The following is a 21,370-nucleotide window of genomic DNA, read 5'->3' as shown; positions in this document are numbered from 1 at the left end:
CAATCACGTTAATTCGAAATTGCTTACTTCAAACTTCTGGATAACTCGAACTGACGCTCGGGTCCTGGCAAGGCCATGTACTTTCAGTGGGGGGAAAACACCCGGTAATTCAAACATACGAACGTGCACACCAATTTAGTCGAATAATCTGTAAGGCCGCACCCGACGACACATCGGCCGGTGTGCTGCTGGCGTGTCAGGGACACAGTTTCTGACTAAATGTTAAGTTCACTTATTACTTATTATTACTTAGAAGCCAGTTTCTCGTAAAAGTGATACTTCTGCCAGAGGAAAAGAGGAGTAAGGAACGAATCACCGTAACAGCATGTGCAAACGCGACTGGCGCAGAACGATACCGCTTACTCGTCGTCGGCAAAGCAAGCCAGCCTCACGGTTTTGAGGGGATCACGACTTCCTCCTGACTACATAGCCAAGAAAAAGGCAGCACTTTGATATTTCCTTGAACTGGGTTTGCAATATTCGCATTTGCTGGGTTTGCGATTGGGTTGGTCTTAACATCGCAAACAACCTTTATAGTGTCGCGGCTGAACAAACGAGCGCAAGCATGTATAAGATTATTTTGTATCCTGAGCTGTTTTGATGCCTGTCTGTAAGTCAATGTTCTGGAAAGAACCAGCCTCTTATATTTCCGCCATCGCATGAGTGCGAACGTGTGACAAGGCCTAGCGAGCCATGACACACCTCCGACGTAGCTAGCATGCGCTGTCAACGCATCAAGCCCTCATTCAGAGCGGCTTCCTTTTAGTCTGAACTGCACTTTATGCAAACCAAATCTTTAATCCCCTTCCAGTTCGAATTAACGGGATTGCACTGCACGACCACAACATGCCTGAATGTTTCACAGCTGCTCTCCTAAAACCATGTTGTGTTTGTTTGTTAGCACAATCGCGATTTAGTGCCCCCAATTTTACAGTCACGACCGAGTGTAGTATGTACGGCACAGTTCAGAGATGTCGCCATGCCTATCAAGAGGTCCACTGTATCTGGTCCATTGTACCCGCTGCACGGGCCGTATTCATAGGCCCAGGCCCGGCCTTCCTTTGATTTGCCGACCCGGACCTGGCCCGATGACTCCATACGTGGACAGGGCCCGGCCAAAGCCCGAAAAATTTATAAGTTTCTCGGCCCGAGCCCAGCCCCGAGTCTGGGCAGTTTCTAGGCTACCCGCCCCAACACAGCCCGACCCTGCTGTCGTCTGCAACCGGGCTGTAGAAGTTTAGTGTGGCTAGCAAAAAGTGGGGTTAAACAGGTCAGAGCCCGACCTAAGACCTGCAATGTATTGGCCCGGGCCCATAATGCGAAACCTGAGCTCGGCCCAGGCCCACAAAAAAGAGGCACCACTCGGCATAGCCCGATACAGTGCAGTGCTCTAATCTGGTCTATGATTATGTGCGAATTGTAAGTTGTTTTCACTGTGCTAATAAGGTTTCAAGTGACAAAGAACTGTTGTACACTCTACTCAGGCTGAAACGCAGAACAAGTACGCTTCCTTCTAGAAAACACAATGCTTGCCAATGACTGCCAGTGACTACAAGACATGGTACATTACGACATACAGATACTGTGCTGGACAAAAAATTACGGAACATTGATGTGCCTTAATATTCTCCTTGGAGGCGGATGGAAGCAGGCTCATACACCCGTCCAGAGAGGTGGACCAGCTATAGTACCCTAGAGGCTTTCTGATTACTCCAATAGGACAAGGGTAATCTAGGGATTTCAAGTGATACCGCTCTTTGTTCTGTAAACTTTTCTCCCTTGTACAGTATTTTTTTTCTTTCTCTTTGGGACAGCGTTAACCACCATTTCACAGAAAATCAAATGTAAAAAATATGCAACCACACGTTGGAATGCACAAGAAATACCTCTTCTTCGAAAATATGGTACCTTACCCTTACCACAAACTGGAGGTTGACCTATGTTAGGAAAGCTCTCCAACTCATGTGTTGCACTCATGCAAGGAAGTGCAGATCTTGACTTTAATCGAGGCATTAAATTCTTTTTCTCACGAAAGTAATCAGCTCACTAACATCATTAACCTCACGGAAGTCACCGAAGTCACCAAAATAAATCCTATCCCCAAACCCCCCCAGCACTCCTGAATGGACAGAGTCTCCCAGGATCTTTTTTCCACACATTCAATGTTCAACTGATGTCAGATACCAGTAAATGCACAACAATTGGGTGCCAAATACATGAAAGGCAGGCAGGTTATGTATATGAGCAAGTAGAGTACTTCAGTTGTGAATTGCTGCAAATGACTGCACACTTGTCAAGCGCACATAGGCATAATGCATGGTATGGTAGCTCGTAAGCACAAAATTTTATAGTACGATCACAAGATGCACTGTAAGTTTCCCACACAAGCATCATTAGGACATCTCTTGTGGCAGGATCATGACTCTACCATGCTGTGATGCTGACACAGCCATCTTGGAGTCTTCTCTCCATAGATGTGCAATGCACAGAACTCATTACCACAACCATGCGAGTCCTAGAACCTGGTGTGCCATTTTTCTTGTGAAAGGCGCGTAGTCCAATACAAAGTGAAGCACAGCTTGCAGGAGAGACTGGGCAGCACAGTGTAGCTAGAACTTGAAAGTTGTGATGTGGCGGAGGTGTGAAATGCTACTAAATGCCACAACACTTAATTTTCCATTTCACAAAGTCTTGACTGCTACACTCAGCGTACACGAGAAAGAAGCAAAATTGATTTGGAAAGAAGGAGATTGATGCTACCTACCAATTTGATAATTTTAATGAGCATCCAATTGTTGCTGGAAGATGTCATAAGCTTGAAGAACACTGGGGCCTGTGACAAGTAGTTCTTAGGGTTCTTGCGTGCCAATTCGCAGATCACATTCACGGCAGCTGACTGCACTCCTGAAAGACATCATCTGCTTAATTGTACAGACAGTGATTGGTGATCAGTGATTTGGGCTCTAAAATTTCGTACCAATTACTATTTTTCTGATAGCTCAGATACAGTATTATCAAGTGGTTTATAGAAGCTGGTGCAAATGATGCTGAGTTAAGTATAATGTAACCGGGGATTTGGACTAGCTCAATTTTTCAAACTCCCTGCAATACAAAATTCACTGTGGGAATAAGCCCCAATCACAGACCATGTCCCTGTCTTTCAGAATCATTCGAAATAAGGACACTCTCAGCTCATATTAACTCTATTTTTCAGATGACAATCCTACCAGTGATTCTAACAAAGTGCATGCATATATGCTCTGCATGCACAAACGTAGAGGATACATGTGCACGTTGGTGTGCCCAGCACCTGAAGAGTGTTAAACCTAAGTAATTTCGATGTATATATATATGTATATATATATATATATATATATATACTATATGTACTTGAATACGAATGTTCAAATTTAATCGAATGTCTCTTTCAAATCCAACATACCAGAATAGTTTCGAATCTGCATGTGTAATCCCGAAAAAAATGCCACATATGACTACGCCACAATCTACTAGATTATAACGACCACGTCATAATCGCCAACCCCTATGAGGAGCACGTCCGCACGATCTGCTACTCATCGGCCCAGGAGTCCTACGTCATGATTGGACAATGGAACTTTGAATTTTGAACGCAAAGAAGTGGACGTATGACTACCGTAGCAGACGACAGCAACAGCTCCTATGAAAATGCGTAGAATGATAATGATAATCAACTTCAGAATGAAACATCTTCCGTGGGATATCTCCCGCTTGTACAGAAATACTAAAGTAAGCTGAAGTACAAAGTACTTTTGTAGAACTTGAGGAAGCAATGACCGGGCCGATGAGTAGCGCCACCGCTAGCTTCCAAAATGCGGCGCTGGGAAGGGGTGCCTATAACATGGTCATTATAATCTAGTACGTCGTGGACTACGCACGCCCCACTTCACACAGCTGTACTTTTATTCTCCATGGCCTTCTAGATGAAGTAGTACACTTCACGTCATGCTGACAAGGACTAAGTGATCCGGTGTTGAAATTATCACCTGACTAGTAGCCGAGAGCACGGTGATGTTATCCCACAATACAGTAGAGCCCTGCTTGCCGAGCTTGCCAACGTGCTCTGCTCGGGTCCTCGCTCAGCTCAATGTAGTGTGTCAAGCAACGGGCAAAGAAAAAAAAAAAAGAAATCTCACCCATAAAAAAGCATATCTGTACTTTACGCTCTAGTTTCAAACCCACTCTACCCAGTGGTGGAACTGCCACGAAGCGTTCTGGCTTAGCCATTTGAAGAAGAAATATAGAGTTTTGGCGCAGCTTCACAATCCATCGTCAAAGGGCCTCGGGCGTGTATGGTTATTCATTTACTATACCTACTTACTATTATTTTCCATTCAATCTAGAGGGGTGAGATCAGGGAGCCAGAAGACTAACCTAGCGTAGCCGCATCTGAGGAGCAAGTCCAGAGGGGACGTGAACTGTCCACATTCACAATGTGTTTCGTTGTCGAAGAGCCTTAGCGATCCTCCAAGGTAGCGAGTTACAGTGGCCGTCAACAATAGGTAAAGCCCTTCTTTTTCTGCTGCGGCAAATCCTGAATTCTGAAGCAGGGAACTATGAATTCTGCATTTTTCCGCGGTAAAAGGCAAATTGCCCTAGTTCAGACAGAAAATATTCTCTGTGAGCTCGTAGTGTCGAGGAAAACAGTTACAACTTCAAAAACTTTTGTGACTTAGCATAACAAGATACATTGTACTTCCTTCTGAGAGGGAGTGACGTTTGTCACTGACTATCAAATTGCACTTGCTAAGTGACCTCTCTGCATGTACAGAGTTTACCATCACACAGAGGTACTTGACAGCTACGGACACCAAAGCAGGAGTCAGCGTTTGCATTCCACTCCAGAATCCCAGAGAGTTGAGGGTTAGAGAGAGGAGTTAGAGGGTCATTCCAGCACACAGATGGGGCCATATCACGGCCTGGTGGCCTTATCTGGTTGGCACATCTACGCTGTAACGGATGCCAACCCGGTGCAAGCAAAGTCCGTTCATCTCGCGCATAAACAGGACCAAAGCAGGAGTCAGCGTTTGCATTCCACTCCAGAATCCCAGAGAGTTGAGGGTTAGAGAGAGGAGTTAGAGGGTCATTCCAGCACACAGATGGGGCCATATCACGGCCTGGTGGCCTTATCTGGTTGGCACATCTACGCTGTAACGGATGCCAACCCGGTGCAAGCAAAGTCCGTTCATCTCGCGCATAAACTGAGTTAAGCGCGGTTTCTGCAAAATTCTGCGCAAAACCTCACATTCCGCAGCAGACCCACAATTCCGCAAATTTTTGCAGAATCGCGGAATCTCAGAAAAAGAAGGGCCTTAACAATAGGCAGATACCATATCTCCTGAGATACACAAAGCTACCCTTAGGAATTGAAAAATGGTCTTAAAAAAAGAGAGATCACCTCATGTGTGGAGATCACCTCATGCCTCTCAGCATGGATAGCAACAAACATAGAAGAATTGCATAGAATGCAAGCGACTTGGTGTATACTTGATGTATGTAACATGTCCCTGAGCTTAGGGAAAACGAAAAAGATAACACAGAATGAATAGAGCCTGAAGTTTTAGGGTTTTACCCGATTCTTCCCCGAAGTAGCACCCCGAATTGTAGGTTCACCCTTTAGGGTGAAACCCGACTTTTACCCGGAAAATTCCCCTCACTGGGATGTCTGTAGGAATGCATTACAGTCAAACTCCTTTATAGCGAAAACCTTTTTAACGAAAATACCACTACAGCAAATTTTTTTTGCGGTCCCGCTGGAGCCTATAGGTCCAATAATAGACATCCTTTTTAACGAAAATACCTTTACTGCGAATTTTTTTTGCTGTCCCCTGAGTTTCGTTGTAAAGGAGTTTGACTGTAACTTGCTTTTTTGGCAGCAAATGCAGTTACATCACCATTTGTACCAAACCACTACAATTAGTTTGAGTAACTGAGCCCGATTTATCCCCGAATTTAGCATACGGGGAGTTTTTTCACCCGAATTCGCATGAATTTAGTGCACACGTTTATTTACCCGATTTTTACCCCCCGAATTTAGAAAAAAATATTTCCCGAAAACTTCAGGCTCTAAGAATGAACAGCACTATCATTGGAGCGTCACTGGAGTGTCGTGAAGTGGCAGTGCACATGTGTGCTGCGAGCCTTGGGACTCCTTGGCTAGGGCAAGGCAGGGCTAGTTTAGGTTAGGCTAGGCTAGGCCGATTATCCAGCTGCTAGTAAGTCGATGTGACAGCTCCCTCTCACGTTTAAATTTTGTCAAGCATTGGTGCATCTCATTCACTTCAGGTTTTGTTTTCTCATGCCACGTGCGATGTCCATGGATCACTAAGGAGTCGCCTACTCCGTGCTTTGGCACAACTTTGGCGCAAATGCAGCAAAAACACCCTCTACGACGCAGTTTGGACAGCACTTCCGTTCTGGCTCTACCGTATGTATACCTTATTATTCTTCCTAGTGGAATACTTTATTGCTAAAACTGGCCAATAAAATGACAAACATTGAGGAAAGTGACACATTTAGGATTTAATGCAGCAGAAACCACTGCTTGAGCAACACGTGCGTTCTTGTCATATTCGCTGTCACGACTATGCTCAAAGCTTTGTACCTTTCCTTCTTGTCTGCGAAGTATTTTTTAAAAACAGCAACTATGTAAGAAATAGCATCTTGACTCGAGCCTTTTGAGAAACAACAAAGAAGCAACTGAAGAAACTGATTGTGGCACATTGTTTGCTACTGTAGCGCTACTGTACCATCAACTTTTACCCCCAGCAGAAAATGTCCGTCCTCTCAGTCCCTTCCTGCACAGTAAGCTTTGACTCCACGTAAATAGAGAGCGGTACAACATTTTTTTCTAGGCGAGCTTCGGGAAATGCTTTCCACGAGCATGGGGTATCCATAATAATTTTCGGGAACTGAGCTGCCAGAGGTGGAGTAGTAACACTGATCAACTCACTGAAAACTGCGGCATACATTGGTACCCGAAATGCACAGAACCTGCATGACAATACTGACACAAACTAAAACTTACTATGCTCACATTGGAACCTAAATCTGTCATACTTGACAATTTCAAACCATAGTATAATATGTCCCTAAAAATTCCACTGTAGCTGCCATAGGTTGCAGCATAATGTAGCATGAGATATATGCACACCTGGGTCAGGGTCTTCCAACTTTTCCTTGAGCCTCGGAAATGCCGGTCGCAGGGCATCAGGGAACCGCAGGAAAATCTTGTACATGAGCAGCACTGCCTTCTTTCTCAAATAGGGCTTTGTGGAACTCAACTGAAAAAGGCAGACTGAAGTTATACATAGTTGCAAAAATGTGCTTACAAGGCATACAGTGCAGTGCTCCAAATATTTGTTTTTCTAAAGTCAAGAAGCAAACAGTAAAGCACCGTTGTTTAGTTCTTTGCATCAGATACAAGGTAAAAATCAAAATCATAATTTTTGATTGCCAAAGGAATGACTACAGCTGCAGACATATAATCACACAGCCATTATTAGAGCCCCTAGCTTTCCGCGATTCCGCAATATCTCACAGAATTAATGAATTTTCGCTGAACACTTTTTTTTTTTTTTTTTGCAGAATACTAAGTCATGCAGAAGTGGCATTTTGCACTTCTTTTCTTCGGAAATACGTGGGTTTGGAGGCCAATTTTCTTTGTGAACTGAAACAATAAATTAAAATGCAGAACCAACTGGGACACGCCCGGTCAAATATGCCAACGTTTCCGTTGCGCAAGGTTGCAAAACTTGGGGACACCAAATATCACATGGCAGTAAGCCAATCCTCAAGACGCACATGCGGGCTGCGTGCGCACGTCGAACTCAGTCACTCAGTGGCAGCGTGCACCTCAGCACGGAAACTGCAAGTGACCACGCTCGAGAGTTTGAAGATGCAGGCTTTTATGCCAGTGGTCCCCAAATTATGTCAGGAGAGGGAACCCGTGATCATGCCAGCACGACCAAAAGGAACCAACCCCTGGAAGCTGCTTTCTAGAATGGGGTCAGGCACACTAGATGCCGTACAAGTATCAAATTATTTATTTTAATTATAATTTATTTAAGTATTTATTCTTTCATCACAACATGTCAGCTACAGCTCTGCTGGATTGATTCAGCTATTTGAAAGTACATCTCTGCCAATAACGCACTCTGGATTACACCTCATTTTTGTAGAGCTGAAGTACGCTAGCTCCAAAGTTTATCCGAACTAGCTCCGAATTTCAAGGTGCATGCCGTGCTTACGGAACATATGACAGAACAATCATGAGCTCCACATGGTGGTGGAACTGCTTGCCGTAGTCGCCCCACGTGGTGTAATTGGATTGTCGGATGATCCAGCCAATGATGAGGATACCTGCTGGTTCTTCTCCTTATAATGAGCAACTGCAGCAGCACCTTGGTCCGGTAATGCATATGCCAATCCCAATGACAACGACAAGATCTGTGACACAGTTGGATGCAGAGGCTGAACGAGGTCGAACGGGGGTATCCCAAATCACACTGTTAACAATCCACGGAGGTCTAAAATCCAGACATTCGAGATCCCAAATCGTTACGGTGTGATGCTAGCACAGTGTGACCCAGAACACGCGCGATAAAATGTTGTCTCCAAACTCTGACTAACCTAGGCAAAGTTACCTAACCGTTAAGTTAACCAACGTCGCCTAGTTTTGCGTTGCTCAAGCGTGACAGCCATACGAAGCCTGACCGTGCAACTGACATCGAAAACATGCGAGGCTGACACATTGCTCAGTGATACCCTATTTTGAAACACGTTCATTCTCAGGCCTTGCAGACACAGGCTTTCAAATTACAACTTGGGATTTTGTTATTGCAAATTTTCAACGCTGGGATCTCGTGGCATAGCCGTCGCGTATGCTTTCACTCACAGCAACTCGCGGAATCCTGGTTGAGAACCACTGTTTTATGCAGGTGGCAGGTCTTTTTTCTTTGTCACGCTTGTGCGAAGTCTCTTGATAATCGACGCAGGTCGATGATAAAATGAAAACAAGAGGAGCAATGATGCAGCGATATGGCCAATACAGCTGCAAAGAAACTACAGACTCCGGAATCCATGGTCACAAACAAAGAATCCAAAGAAGATGTGACAATGGAATTTCTTGAAGCCCTGACTTCCACTAATATTCCGGTAGAAAAGGTGGGTAACATGAGTCTGCGGCAGATGCACGTCACAAACAGCGGCTCAATTCCTTGTTCTGATGACCCTCGTCAGCATTCGAGCTATTGCACCTAGATATTCCATTTTACGTGAAAAGTACAAATAAATTAAATACTTTGTGTATGCCTCGTTCAGTTGCACTGATGCAGAAAAATCCGGCCAGGATGTCTATCAAATTGCGGACTTCAAATTCCCCGACTTTTCCAGGTTTTTACTGACTATTTCAAGTGAATTCCCTGACCAAAACAAAGGGGAACTTGGTGCCTGCTACTACATTTTGATACAGGTCCCTCATAAGGCAGATCATTTATTGAGTATTAGTGAGGCAGCCCAACTTTCCTGTTTCTGAGCTTGTCGCACTGGCGAACTGCTACTCGCGGCAATGTTGCTGCGGCGTTGTCAAGTTTCTCTTGTGGAGTGAAAACAGTGGACATTTTAACTTTTACAGATTCACGCTATCCTCTGCAGCTAAGCCAGAATGATGTAAGCCCGGCACATGAACGGGAGCACAGTGCAGGTGACTGTCTCCAAGGTTGTCTGCTTGGCGTTCGCACCGCGATATACTGTGAAAGGACCTCGACAAATAGGCTGCCTTTTGCGTACCAGCGCGAGTGCCACCATGTTCCGTGGAATACGGTGTTACGCTCCTGGCTGCACAAACACGTCCAACGCTAACCCGAAACAATACTGCACGAGCCGAACTCAGACTTCACTGCAAAATGCAGAAAACATCGCTCACGCCTGGCGGTCTGATGCCAAGGTATCTCTTCCGCTCCCTGATTGGCCCTTTCCAAGTGACGTTTCCAGAGAGGGAATTCCGGAATGCTCTCAACATTAGTTGTCTGCTCTTGCCATACATTACATCAAATTGCGCAGAAACAACTTCATTAATTTGCGTCGGATTTTCTACGTCATTGTCGATGAACGAGGAGTAAAATGGCACTGCAGTTTCGGAATCAGCCATGATGGATGCGACAGTCCCTTTAGAGGGCAATAAACAGGTATATGAGGTGCACTTTTTTTTAATGCATTGTGATACGTTGCCAACGGTGAACGTTTTCAAAAAGTTTTGTCGCAAAAAAGTAAATACCGTATTTACTCGCATAATTTGCGCACTTTTTTTACCGAAAAATGATGCGAAGGTTGGGGGTGCGCAAATTATGCGAGGCATTAACAAGACGACTTGAAAAATGTGCAAAATCTGTTAAAAGATGTTACATTTCTGTTAAAAGATGGTCCTTTAGGTGAATAATGCAATACAATCTCGGCAATACGAATCTCACGAGGTAGCAGAAAACATTCATATCATCCGAAATTCGTATAAAAAGAATTACACCAAAATAAAAATTTAGGCAAGAAAACAGACAGTGACTGTTCATTTTCCATAACTGTCAGTGAAAGAAGTCGGTCGTAGCGATTTTCTCTCTTCGTTTTTGGCCAATGCTGCCGAAATTTGAGGGATGATTCAAAAAGGCCCAGCACGTGCTTTCCACGCTTTTTCTAAAGCGAGCTTCTCCTAAAGCACGCATGCGTTAGGTGAAGCCATCTTGCAGAACGCTGACGCGTATGTTGCCAGAAGTTTTCCTGATATGTTCCCTCCCCGTGTTCTGGTCGTTCTTTCCTAAGCCAGTGCGACCTCACACAGCTTGGCGGTTTATTGTTGTGAGGGTGTAAAAGGTCAAAACAGAGATAAGACACCTACTCTGTAATCCCTTTGATCTTATCTCCTCCACCAAGGAAGAGTCATTGCTTGCATTCCGCAACATGATATAGGGAATTCCTGGTGAGGATCTCCCTCCCTTTTCGAAAGAAGGAGCAGCATGTGCCCCGTGACGCTCGTGTGTCACGGGGGAACGACCTCTGTCACGGGGGAACGACCTCTGTCGCGCACGAAGGTATGAGTACGCAAATTACGCGAGTTTTTATTTTCACAACTTTTTAGTGAAAAAGTGGGGGTGCGCAAATTATGCGATGGCGCAAATTACGCGAGTAAATACGGTAATGGCTCCAAACCGACTGAATATTCACTGCACTCTTTCGCCCTCATGCCCAGCCCTGCGATGTCCTTTCGACAATAGCGACACGTCATTTACACGTCGCGCATCATCAGCCATTTAGAATGTGGAATGCTTATACATTAATTTTGTTGTAATATCGAGAAGCTAGGTCAATGCTAAACATATTCCCACTTGTCAAATCCAAGATAGCCAGCTCAAACCAAACCAAAACCACTCAATATTCTATTTCACATGCGCACTATGTTTTCAGTGGTGTATTGCACCGCGAGGTCACCGCGATGTTCCCACAACCGGTTCCTGCGCGAACGGCAGCTTGTGTCAGTGGGGTCAGTCATTGGCTAGGAGCGCGAAATCTCCCCCACCCCCAGCGCCTAGAATTTGGTGTTGCTATACGCTGGAATGTGGTGACGTGATCTGGTTCCAAGGATAACGAGAGACTCACGCGGATTATGCTTTTTGAATGTCAACGTTTTATGACACAGACACTCGCTAGAAGTAAAAGAATTTTATATTTGAATATCGTGAGCTACGTTCTTTCAATTAAACATGATGATTGGAAAATGTTCGTCAGCCTGTTTTGTGCCCCTTTAAGCAGCTTTAGCGCACACCAGCGCACATCAGAAACGCTGTCAAATCAAGCTATGTGGCAATATCATTTGTATGGTTGTGTGTTAAAAACGTAATGTGGTGAACTGTTGTAACGGTGCGATATAACTGAAATGCAGAACTTTCTTGCGATAGGCACCGTGATTTGCTGTGCAATGTACACGAAATTCGTTTTAATGCAAATTAGTGTGTGCAAACGCACTGTACTGTGTAGAATGACACCCAGATACACATCATACTTGGCAGCTTTTTGCCTGATTCCCACTGCCACTTAACTGTGGTGAAATGAAGGTGTAGGTACTCACAAGAGTCATAACATCATTTGCCAAGTCACGGGACAAATCTGGCGTCACAAAACAGGCAAGACCACTCATCGCTGTAGCCGAGTCATACATATTCTGACTGTTCAGATCCTGAAATATAAAATTTGATGTGACAGTGACAACATACAAATAGCAACACTAACATGCCATGACATGCCAACACCAACACAATATAACAATAACACGTATCACTTGAGAGTAAAGCCACTGTCCACAGCAGTGAATTTGTAGCAATCATTTTATTCCCAGCAGTGGTTCCCCGTATGATAATACAGTAGAACCTCATTAAACCGTACCCGTTTAAGCCGTAGCTCTGGTTTAACAGTAGTTGAAACGGATCCCAGAGCAAATTAGATTTTTTTCCATATTTCCTTACAAATATCTACTCCCAAAAACTTTGAGGGAGAAGGTGTACATACCCCACAAAACACTAATAGTCAGGTCTGACAGTATTATATGTGCGGAAATTTATGCTGCCTCCAAAGCTTAAAGGAAAGTTCATCCATCAGTCTTAATTTTATATTTGTTAGAGCATTGGCCTTGAAACGAAGAAAAGAAACACAAGCGAGGCCAGCTCTGCCTTGGGCCACCGAGTGCACCACTGGCAAAACGGCACTTACTTTCCTAATCATGTTGGTCGTCAACATTAACACTTCTGTACCCTCGTGGAAACTTTGAGACGCCGCCAGGTAACCAGTTCTCTGCAAAAATGACAATATGGTTGAATCGTGCTATACTACATCCAATACCACGTACTAGTTACAAGCTCATAATATCTTATATAATAGGTCCCCCATCAATTCAATCTTTCCACTATCAACATATCGGTGGATGAGGAAATTTGCTATGAAACAATTTTCTTGCACCTGAATACAAACCTCATAAACAGAGAAACCACGATTCAAAGCCTTTAACGTACTCTTTATTCGTGGTGTTACTGCCTCGAATGTTACGCACAGTACACAAGCGCAGAACTTTTCACGTTATCTGAGGGACAGGGCTTAAACTGACTGAAATATTTCTATCGCATGGTAAACACTGTGTCCAGGTTCCAAGACAGTTACGAAGCAATTATTCTAAGACCATTCCTCATGACCATCAGACATTCAAATATATTCTTTTTTCCTAGGGCCATAAATGACTTGAACGGCGTTGGTCAGGAAACTGTAAATGCTCCAACTTTCAATGATTTTATTGCTGCTCTCAAACAGCCTACCTAATGTAATCTTATTACTGTACGTACCGTTCTATGATAATTGTATTGTACTGTCATCTCTTGTTGTAATTTTTATTCGTGGTCTTATTATTCTAAGTACATTTCACATACAGGGTGGTCCACCAACTATGATAGAAATTCATAGTAAAAACGTAGGTCCCGGAGAGACATGCGGTCAAGGGATTTTTTTCTGCCAATAACTTTTGCCAGGTATTGATAACATTTTTATTTCATTTCAATTGACAGAAAGTTAATTTCTTGAATTGAACTCCTAAATTTCCCAAGGCAACCTAACATTTTCTTTGTGGAAAGGGGTTCCCCGTGGTCATTTTACTCAGTATAGCACATAATCCCACTCGTAACGCAATGGCAATTGCCAAAATAAATTCGCCGAAAATCCATGGACATGAGCCCTTGGCTCAGCCTCTTTTTGACGGCTCGTAGTTTGAGGGCAAAGCTGCGAAGAAAGGAGGTTACACTGACACGCCACACGTGGGGGGAAAGGGTTACAAGCCTTACCCACGGAACAAACACGCGCAGTGAATGCGGGAATCAGAGCTATCTTATCAAAAATGAGGTCAATGTAAATGTGTATCTTGCCAAAAATGTGGCGTGTCAATGTAACTTCCTTTCTTCGCAGCTTTGCACTCAAACTACGAGCAGCCAAACAAGAGGCGGAGCCAAGGGCTCATTTCCACGGATTTTCTGCAAATTTATTTCGGCAATTGCCATTGCATTATGAGTGGGATTATGTGCTATATTGAGTCAAATGACCACGGAGAACCCATTTCCGCAAAGAAAACATTAGGTTGCCTTGGCAAATTTTGGAGCTTAATTCAAGAAATTAACTTTCCGTCAGTTGAAATGGAATAGAAATGTTCACAATATGTGGCAAAAGATATTGGCAGAAAAAAATCCCTTGACCGCATGTCTTTCCGGGGCCTACGTTTTTTACTATGAATTTCTATCATCGTTGGTGGACCACCCTTATACTGCAATGCACCTGCCACCTCGTGTTGTGTTTTTTTTTTTTTATTCCCGTAAACAGTCGTATCTTCATTATGGCATCCCTGTACAGCCCACTGAGATCAACAAGTATGTAGTATAAATATATAATCCAAAATTATTGTGCGCACTTCCTCACTCCATGCAAATGAAAGTTTACTGCACTTTTACAACGAACATTCCTACACATCAGCCATAATAATTTGTGGCTGAAGGATCTTTTACGTGCACTGGAAGCTCAGCATATGACACACCGTATCGCCCCTCGCGGAAGATGGTGTGTCTGAAAAACTTGTACAGCGTTGGACAAAAGTTTACGGAACATGCTCCGGCATATTCCTCCCACAGAGTGACACACTAGCAGCTAATGGCACCGTACGAACTTGCAAACACATGACTAGGGTTACCTAGACCTGTGCCTTGAGTCCGTACCGTACCATTTTCTGCAAGCGTGTCACACTGAGGAAGGAATGCACCGGAGCATGTTCCGTAACCTTTTGTCCAGCACTGTACAGTCCTCGGCTGGGATCGAAACCCTCAACCTTAGGATCACCAGGCGAACACGTTACCAACTGGTCCACCGAGACCGGTCGCTTACCTTATAGGTGAACTTGCTTGAGCTCATGACCTCAATGATGTTGAAAGCTGCCCAGCTGATATCGTAGCCCAGCATTTGAAGCTGCAAAGCAACACAGGAATGCTAGAGCAGAGCATAAAAGGTGTGTAACACAAGCATAGAGTAGAAACTCAGAATGTTACACCATAGACAGCAGTGTGTAAAATTTGTAAGTGTTTGCAACAATATGTCTCCAAGTGGTGCATATGTTAAAGATTTGTAATAGCTTTCAGTCATATATTATAAATGGGGTTTCTCATGTTCTGCGATTATACTTGCCGAGATTTTACAATGTGTGACGAAGACAGGTGAAAAGGGTAAGTCTTCCCTTTTCACCTTATGATGTCATAATCTGTCTTATGATGACATTATGTGGATCTTATGCTGTTATAATTCGAAGTTGCAAACTTGTATTATTGTAAACCAATTCAAACTTGTATTATTGTACTTTGGTTTTGTGTCTATTTTTGCAACAATTTGAGATGTCTCACAAAGTATAATTGCTAAATCGAGAAATCATAATTATAACACGTGTGAACTATGCACTTCTCTTTGTCAACTTTGAAATCATCGTGTTGTAGCCTTGCTGTTATAAAAAGCAAAAAGTCAACAAATAAAAGGCAGGATCTGATACAGCACACTTTCTATAATGTACACATGCAGTGTTCTAAGCCCCTTTTTGTAAGTATTTTGCAGTTCACATTTTGGACAGGAATCGGTTCTTCCGCCTTCAGTTTCATGGTTGTCCATTTCCCTCTTTAGGAACACAAGCACATCCAGGGCAGGCATGCTTAGTCCCCAGATTTAGCCATAGTTAGAGGGTCAGATTGCAAGTTGTCTAATCTTTATCACTTGGGTGACATTGGATATGGGCCTCTCAAGCTGCTAGATCTTAGTGAACACACACACACACACAAGGACAACATGCCAATACAGAAGTTATGTGGACATCAAGCATGTACAGTTTTTCAAATTCTGAAGAAAGAATGAAGAACAAATACTTAAAGCAGAAATCTGCACCAAACGAATGATCTCAAAGAATGCACTTAAGCATTTCTTCATGACACTCAAAGTCACAAAATGGTTAAGGAAGGAATGTTCTATCACAGCAAGTATGCCGAAGTTCCATCATTGTACACAATTTTGCACTACTTTGTATGGATGGCAATGAAGTATCTTAATGCTTGCCATAATTCTCTAAAATATGCCTGTTCATCCAGTGGTAGATCCAGGGGAGGGGGCCGAAATATCAGTTTATATATAGGGTTACCCTCCCCCCCAAAAAGTGAGGGTCTAGATCTGCCCCGAGTTCAACCTTATACAGCCTACACTAGTGCTGCATTCTAACTTTCAGACTGATCATCCATCCCAACAGAGCACAAGGTGATTCTAAATGCAGTCCAAATTCATGCAGTACGAAAAAGAAAAATGACTTGTGAGTATTGGAAACGCAAGAGAGGTAGAAATATTGAAAACATGGCAGCCGTCGAAACAGACAGACAGCAGCACATATCCTGATTGCTAGTGCATTACACCGCACAGGCACGACTTCACAATGAATTGCCAAAGGGCGTCTTATGGATAGACAGCACATGCACTCACCCTCATCACATTGTCTGCTATATTTTTTTCTCATACACACATGAACACATACACACAATGAAGCATCAGCTACATAGCAAATAATAATAAGGTAGAAGAGAGGTACGTACTATAATTCTGTGAAAATGCATAATCTTTGATGCAATAAATACACAAAAATGTGCAACAGAGATTCAGAATCAGTAGCGACTTCAGAAAGCACTGCTATGCCAGTACGCAGTTACATACGCATGTGCAAAGTGGCCTCGGAATGCCCAGTTATGGCTAATGCGCATATGTACCCTGTGCATGCATGATGAGGTGATGAAGTTACAAAGCAACCACTTACATAGGCAAGCTTGGCCACTGCATTGGCCTTGACAGCCATATTTTCTTGACGTAGCTCTTCTTTGATTTCGTCGATGCATTGTGAGATGTACTTGGCCTGCGCAACACAAAACCGCAAGTGATGTACTGAGATATTTTTTAGCTCTGTAAGAACACACACTTCTGTTTTGATTAGCAGTGAACCACAAAAGACACTGCAAAGGTGCCTCAGCACCCGCAGCTAGAGCACTGCACCATCCGCGGATGGAAGCGGATATCCGCAAGATACTTGCGGATTCAGATGAAAATTTAGCACTTTCTATGGTGTGCAGATCGGATGCGGATAGCTCGAGGTCGGATGCGGATACACCGTGTACTGTAATTTTTCCACCAGCAATTTATTTGTATTGCGCGCCGACAGCGAGCGCATGCTCGGGTTCACCTTTGACCATGGACGACCAAGACAGGACAGGAGGCATTCTGGCGTCTGGGAACCACGCGAGCACCTGCGACGTAGCGCGCCACACGTTCCAGAAGTCTCTCCATATCGCGTTTGTTGAAAGGTTTACCTCTGCTTGTCATCGTGAGTCTTTCCGTGACAGCATGGAGGCATCCGAAACTATACCAACATGCTTCCGGCGGTCTTTACGCGTCCTTCGAAGCGTGCGGATTTTGCGGACCGGATGCGGATGTTGCGTTTTGCTCAGCGGATAGGATATAAACGGTTCTGTATGCTGCGGATGCAGATCGGATGCGGTAACGTGTGCGCGGATGCGGGTCGGATGCCAAAAATCTCATCCGCGCAGGGCTCTACCTGCAGCTACAGCCTTTTGCACGAACAATAGATTACAATTCTACACCGTATTGAAAGAAAACTTGCAATAAACAAAGAAGAAGGAAAAAACAACAGAAAGTCAGCTGCTGAGAACGAAAGACCTGGAAGGGTAAAGCAGGAAAGGAAGTCTTAGCAGTGAAGAGCGCAAAAAGTGCTGCATGCAGTGCTTTTGTGCGCATAAGCTGTTTTTCTCTTGCTCTTATTATTCTCTTGCGTAAACCGTGCATCAACCAAACCATCGTACTAATCTAAACAGATGACATGCAAATGCTTTGTCACAGCTGACAAATGAAGCAAAGACAAAATTTCGAAGATATGTCGTGAAGTTGTAGATTTTCCTCTTTTTTCCTTTTTTGGTGGTAGTCAACCAGATAATTAAAATATCCACGAAGGAAACTGACAGAATGGCGTAAACGCACGAAGGAAAACACTGTCTGACGTGTCCAGACTTGTGCCCGTTACTCGAAAAAAGTAATTGATTACCGTTACCTTTACTTCTACGCAAAAAGTAATTGATTACCTTTACCAATTACTCGGCTCCAAATGTAATTGAGTAACGAGTAGAAAAGTAACGAGTAGAAAAGTAACGAGTAGAAAAGTAACGCGTTACTCCGGTCGTTACTTTGCATTCACGCAAATTATACCTGTCTTTGTGTGCCTCAGAAAAGAAAGAAACAAAAAAGAGGTTCAACAGCGTAAGAGCTGAAATAACACAAACAACAAAAACGTGTAGGACAAGTACATCTGTATGTCTACTGTATTTATCGCCCGCAAAGACGTTGACCCGATTGTGGAAGAGCATTGCATGGAGCTTCTCCATGACTCACTAAACCTCCAAAGCTTCAGGTACCACCACACTGGTGTAGGAAGGGATTAGAGAGAGCGACCTGAAATTCCAGAACGTCAACACAATGACCTCTGCTTGCTATAGTAGAACGGCCCAACAAAGGCTGACCGCGTGAGGGGCTTGACTTGGGGCAGAGCATCTGAAAGATAGGTTAATCTCTGCCGGAAAAGTAATCAATTAATGAGTATTCGATTACTCAGAAAAGTAACTGATTACTCGAAAAATTACTTGAAAAAGTATTGATTACAAGTAATGCAATTACTAGTAACACGTTAGGCACAAGTCTGGACATGTCAGATGCCAGTTCTTGTAGGTTTACTCGGCTACTTTTGAATGGCATATGTAGTTGGAAACAGGGTGCAACATCAACCCATGTTACCCAACAACTGTGAATTTATAGCTACAACATCACATAATATACTTAATGACTTCAAATATAGATATAAACAGAATATGCATTTAGCTTGTAACGTCGCAGTACATTAAATTGTCTCAATGCCGCGTTCATCATGGTTGCTAAAACATGCTGACACGGCAAAGCTTGTTTCCGGGACGACTCTGCTAATAGCAGGATTTCTTTGGCAAAGAAACAAGGTGCAACGAGCAAAGACGCTCCCTTTCCTTCACACACGTACCAGAACAACAGCCTACTTGTCAAGCTATGTATGATGGCAGAATGACAGTTGTGAGAAACAGAAAATCGGTAGCCTTTGATGGTGGAGGTAATACAATAAATTCATGGTTAGTGATACTCCTTAGGAGTGTCCGAAGGCAGTTGGTACAGCACGCTATGAACAGCGATAATCATTTATATATGAGATTCATCAAAATATCTTAAATATATAATGCCATGAAGCACTAGCAAACCATGTTCCTCAGGTTCGAAGTTATGTTTTTAAATGTTTTCATTCACGCGGGAGCTCCCTAGTATTACGATACCATGGTACCGTTGAGTCGACACGCACGTTATTTATCAGAATGGCGAAACAGAGCAACCTGTTTCGTTTGCAAGGTAGTCAACTTCTTATGGAGAGCATGATGTATGCATGTAAGTGTTGCTTGCAAAAAGCTCTGCCTCAATACCATAGACAGCTCTGCTGCACCCGAGATTCTGAGTTTCTCCTTCAAATGCAGTTTTCCGAACTTTGAACTGTGTCCTGCACTTTGTTGCACTATGGAAGACGGGGCAGCAGACCAACTACTGTCAGTGGGAGGGATAAGAATGCTTGATCAGACGTAAGAAAAGGCTGTTGCTGGGTTTGGTATGAGTGTTTTATTGCAAATGACCCTAGTATATTCAGGTGACTGCAAAAACATGTTCAATTTTTTATAGCATTTTACAATACCAAAAAATGGCAGTTCTTGGTTGCCTGGAACAAGAAATACTCTTGATCGTTTGTTCCCTAGAACTTCAGTTATATTCACACTTTGTGTAAGAGGTGGTACGAAATCCTTCATATCACGCGCTCAAATATGTGCATCGCAATGCACTACGCTGTGATGCGACAGATGTCAACAGAGAGAGGTGTTAGATGTGTTCGGCTCCACCTCCCATCGCGACCCAGCATAACTACATCTCGTAGCAGTTCATCCAATCTGTGGGCACCGAGCCCTAGAACATTTTCGAAGTGGTCCACTTCGAATAGAGGGTATCGCACCACAACAAACTGTGCCATATGATATATGACATCTTATATTGCGCTACAATTTGCCACGACACCATGCAGCACCAAAATGCACACACTATACAGTCTGACGACCTCATTGCACCAATGTGTGAAATTAAATTATATACGACGACAACGTACGATACTCTTTCAACGCACAATACGGAAATCGACGCATGCCTACAGTGTCATTGGTTTCGTGTGGCCTGGGGGCAATACCGGAGTATATGTCATGATGTGAATGACTTTACAACGCGGAACTCGCAATGTCAGCACGCAGTGAGTAAATGTACTGCAGTTTCGTCAGAGAAATCTGACACTTCGGTATACTGGTATTAAGCCTCCATGACCGAGGGGGAGGATTGGAGTCCCGGTCTATGACTTACTTCATTTGCCTTGTTACTCCTGATCCCACGTACAAGGTCCTTCAGGTTTTTGTCGAAGATGTGTTCCAAGTTCCCTTTCACCTTTCGAAGAGCCATACTTGTAAAAACTTATTCACGGCACGCAAATGAATATCACCAACACAGAAAAAGACGCCATAAGACAACTATCACACCGTCCTGCGTGGATTAATCAAGCTCTCGCGTCATTGGACAACACAACTGCTCGCATCGCCCTCTTCTGTGAAGAATAACCCGTTGGTGATCGTCTGCTAGTGTGCTAGCTACATACCACACAGATGATGAATTCACGCGATAGGATTAACGCATAAGCAACATGTCACTACATGTAATGACAATACCACAATACTGTGAGGTTGTTGTTGCTGACGCAAGATGGGAAAAAATCAGCGTTCATGTCAACGAAACAAAACCGAAACTAAGTAGTGGAAGAATTGCGGGAAACGAGACCACTATGCGGTAAAAATGTATTTGATTATTCTTTGATCGTTTTCCGTTGCACAAAACAATTCTCCTGTCCGAACCCGAGAATTGGCACATGCATATCATAAAATGCCTGTATCAAAGCTAACGTCCTTGGACCTCTTGGACAATAAAGCAACGATAAGATAGAACAAACACCAAGGAAAGGAAACACCGTGCCCTATTCATGCTGTCCCTTAGAATACCAGAAGAATGAAATAGATTCTATAATTTATTT

At 43.6% G+C, this 21,370-nt stretch overlaps 1 protein-coding gene across 2 annotated transcripts in view; it reads right to left on the bottom strand.

The window, feature by feature from the left end:
- The window catches only part of LOC135391329 (AP-3 complex subunit delta-1-like), a 79,849-nt gene extending 58,977 nt beyond the window's left edge, over positions 1–20,872 (bottom strand). For both annotated transcript variants that reach the window (XM_064621569.1, XM_064621570.1), the window contains exons 1-7: positions 20,653–20,872; positions 16,940–17,035; positions 14,992–15,072; positions 12,793–12,873; positions 12,155–12,262; positions 7,193–7,322; positions 2,765–2,904 (exon numbers count right to left, since the gene is read on the bottom strand). In XM_064621569.1, the coding sequence (XP_064477639.1) occupies positions 2,765–2,904; positions 7,193–7,322; positions 12,155–12,262; positions 12,793–12,873; positions 14,992–15,072; positions 16,940–17,035; positions 20,653–20,748 (732 nt within the window). In that variant the 5' untranslated portion in view covers positions 20,749–20,872. The remainder of the gene's footprint in view (positions 1–2,764; positions 2,905–7,192; positions 7,323–12,154; positions 12,263–12,792; positions 12,874–14,991; positions 15,073–16,939; positions 17,036–20,652) is intronic.
- Between the last annotated feature and the right edge of the window lie 498 nt (positions 20,873–21,370).

Source organism: Ornithodoros turicata, chromosome 4 (assembly GCF_037126465.1).
Source record: "Ornithodoros turicata isolate Travis chromosome 4, ASM3712646v1, whole genome shotgun sequence".
In the NCBI taxonomy this organism is placed as follows: Eukaryota; Metazoa; Arthropoda; class Arachnida; order Ixodida; family Argasidae; genus Ornithodoros; species Ornithodoros turicata.
The sequence above is the reverse complement of the archived record's forward strand: the minus strand, read 5'-3'. Positions and strand labels throughout refer to the sequence as shown.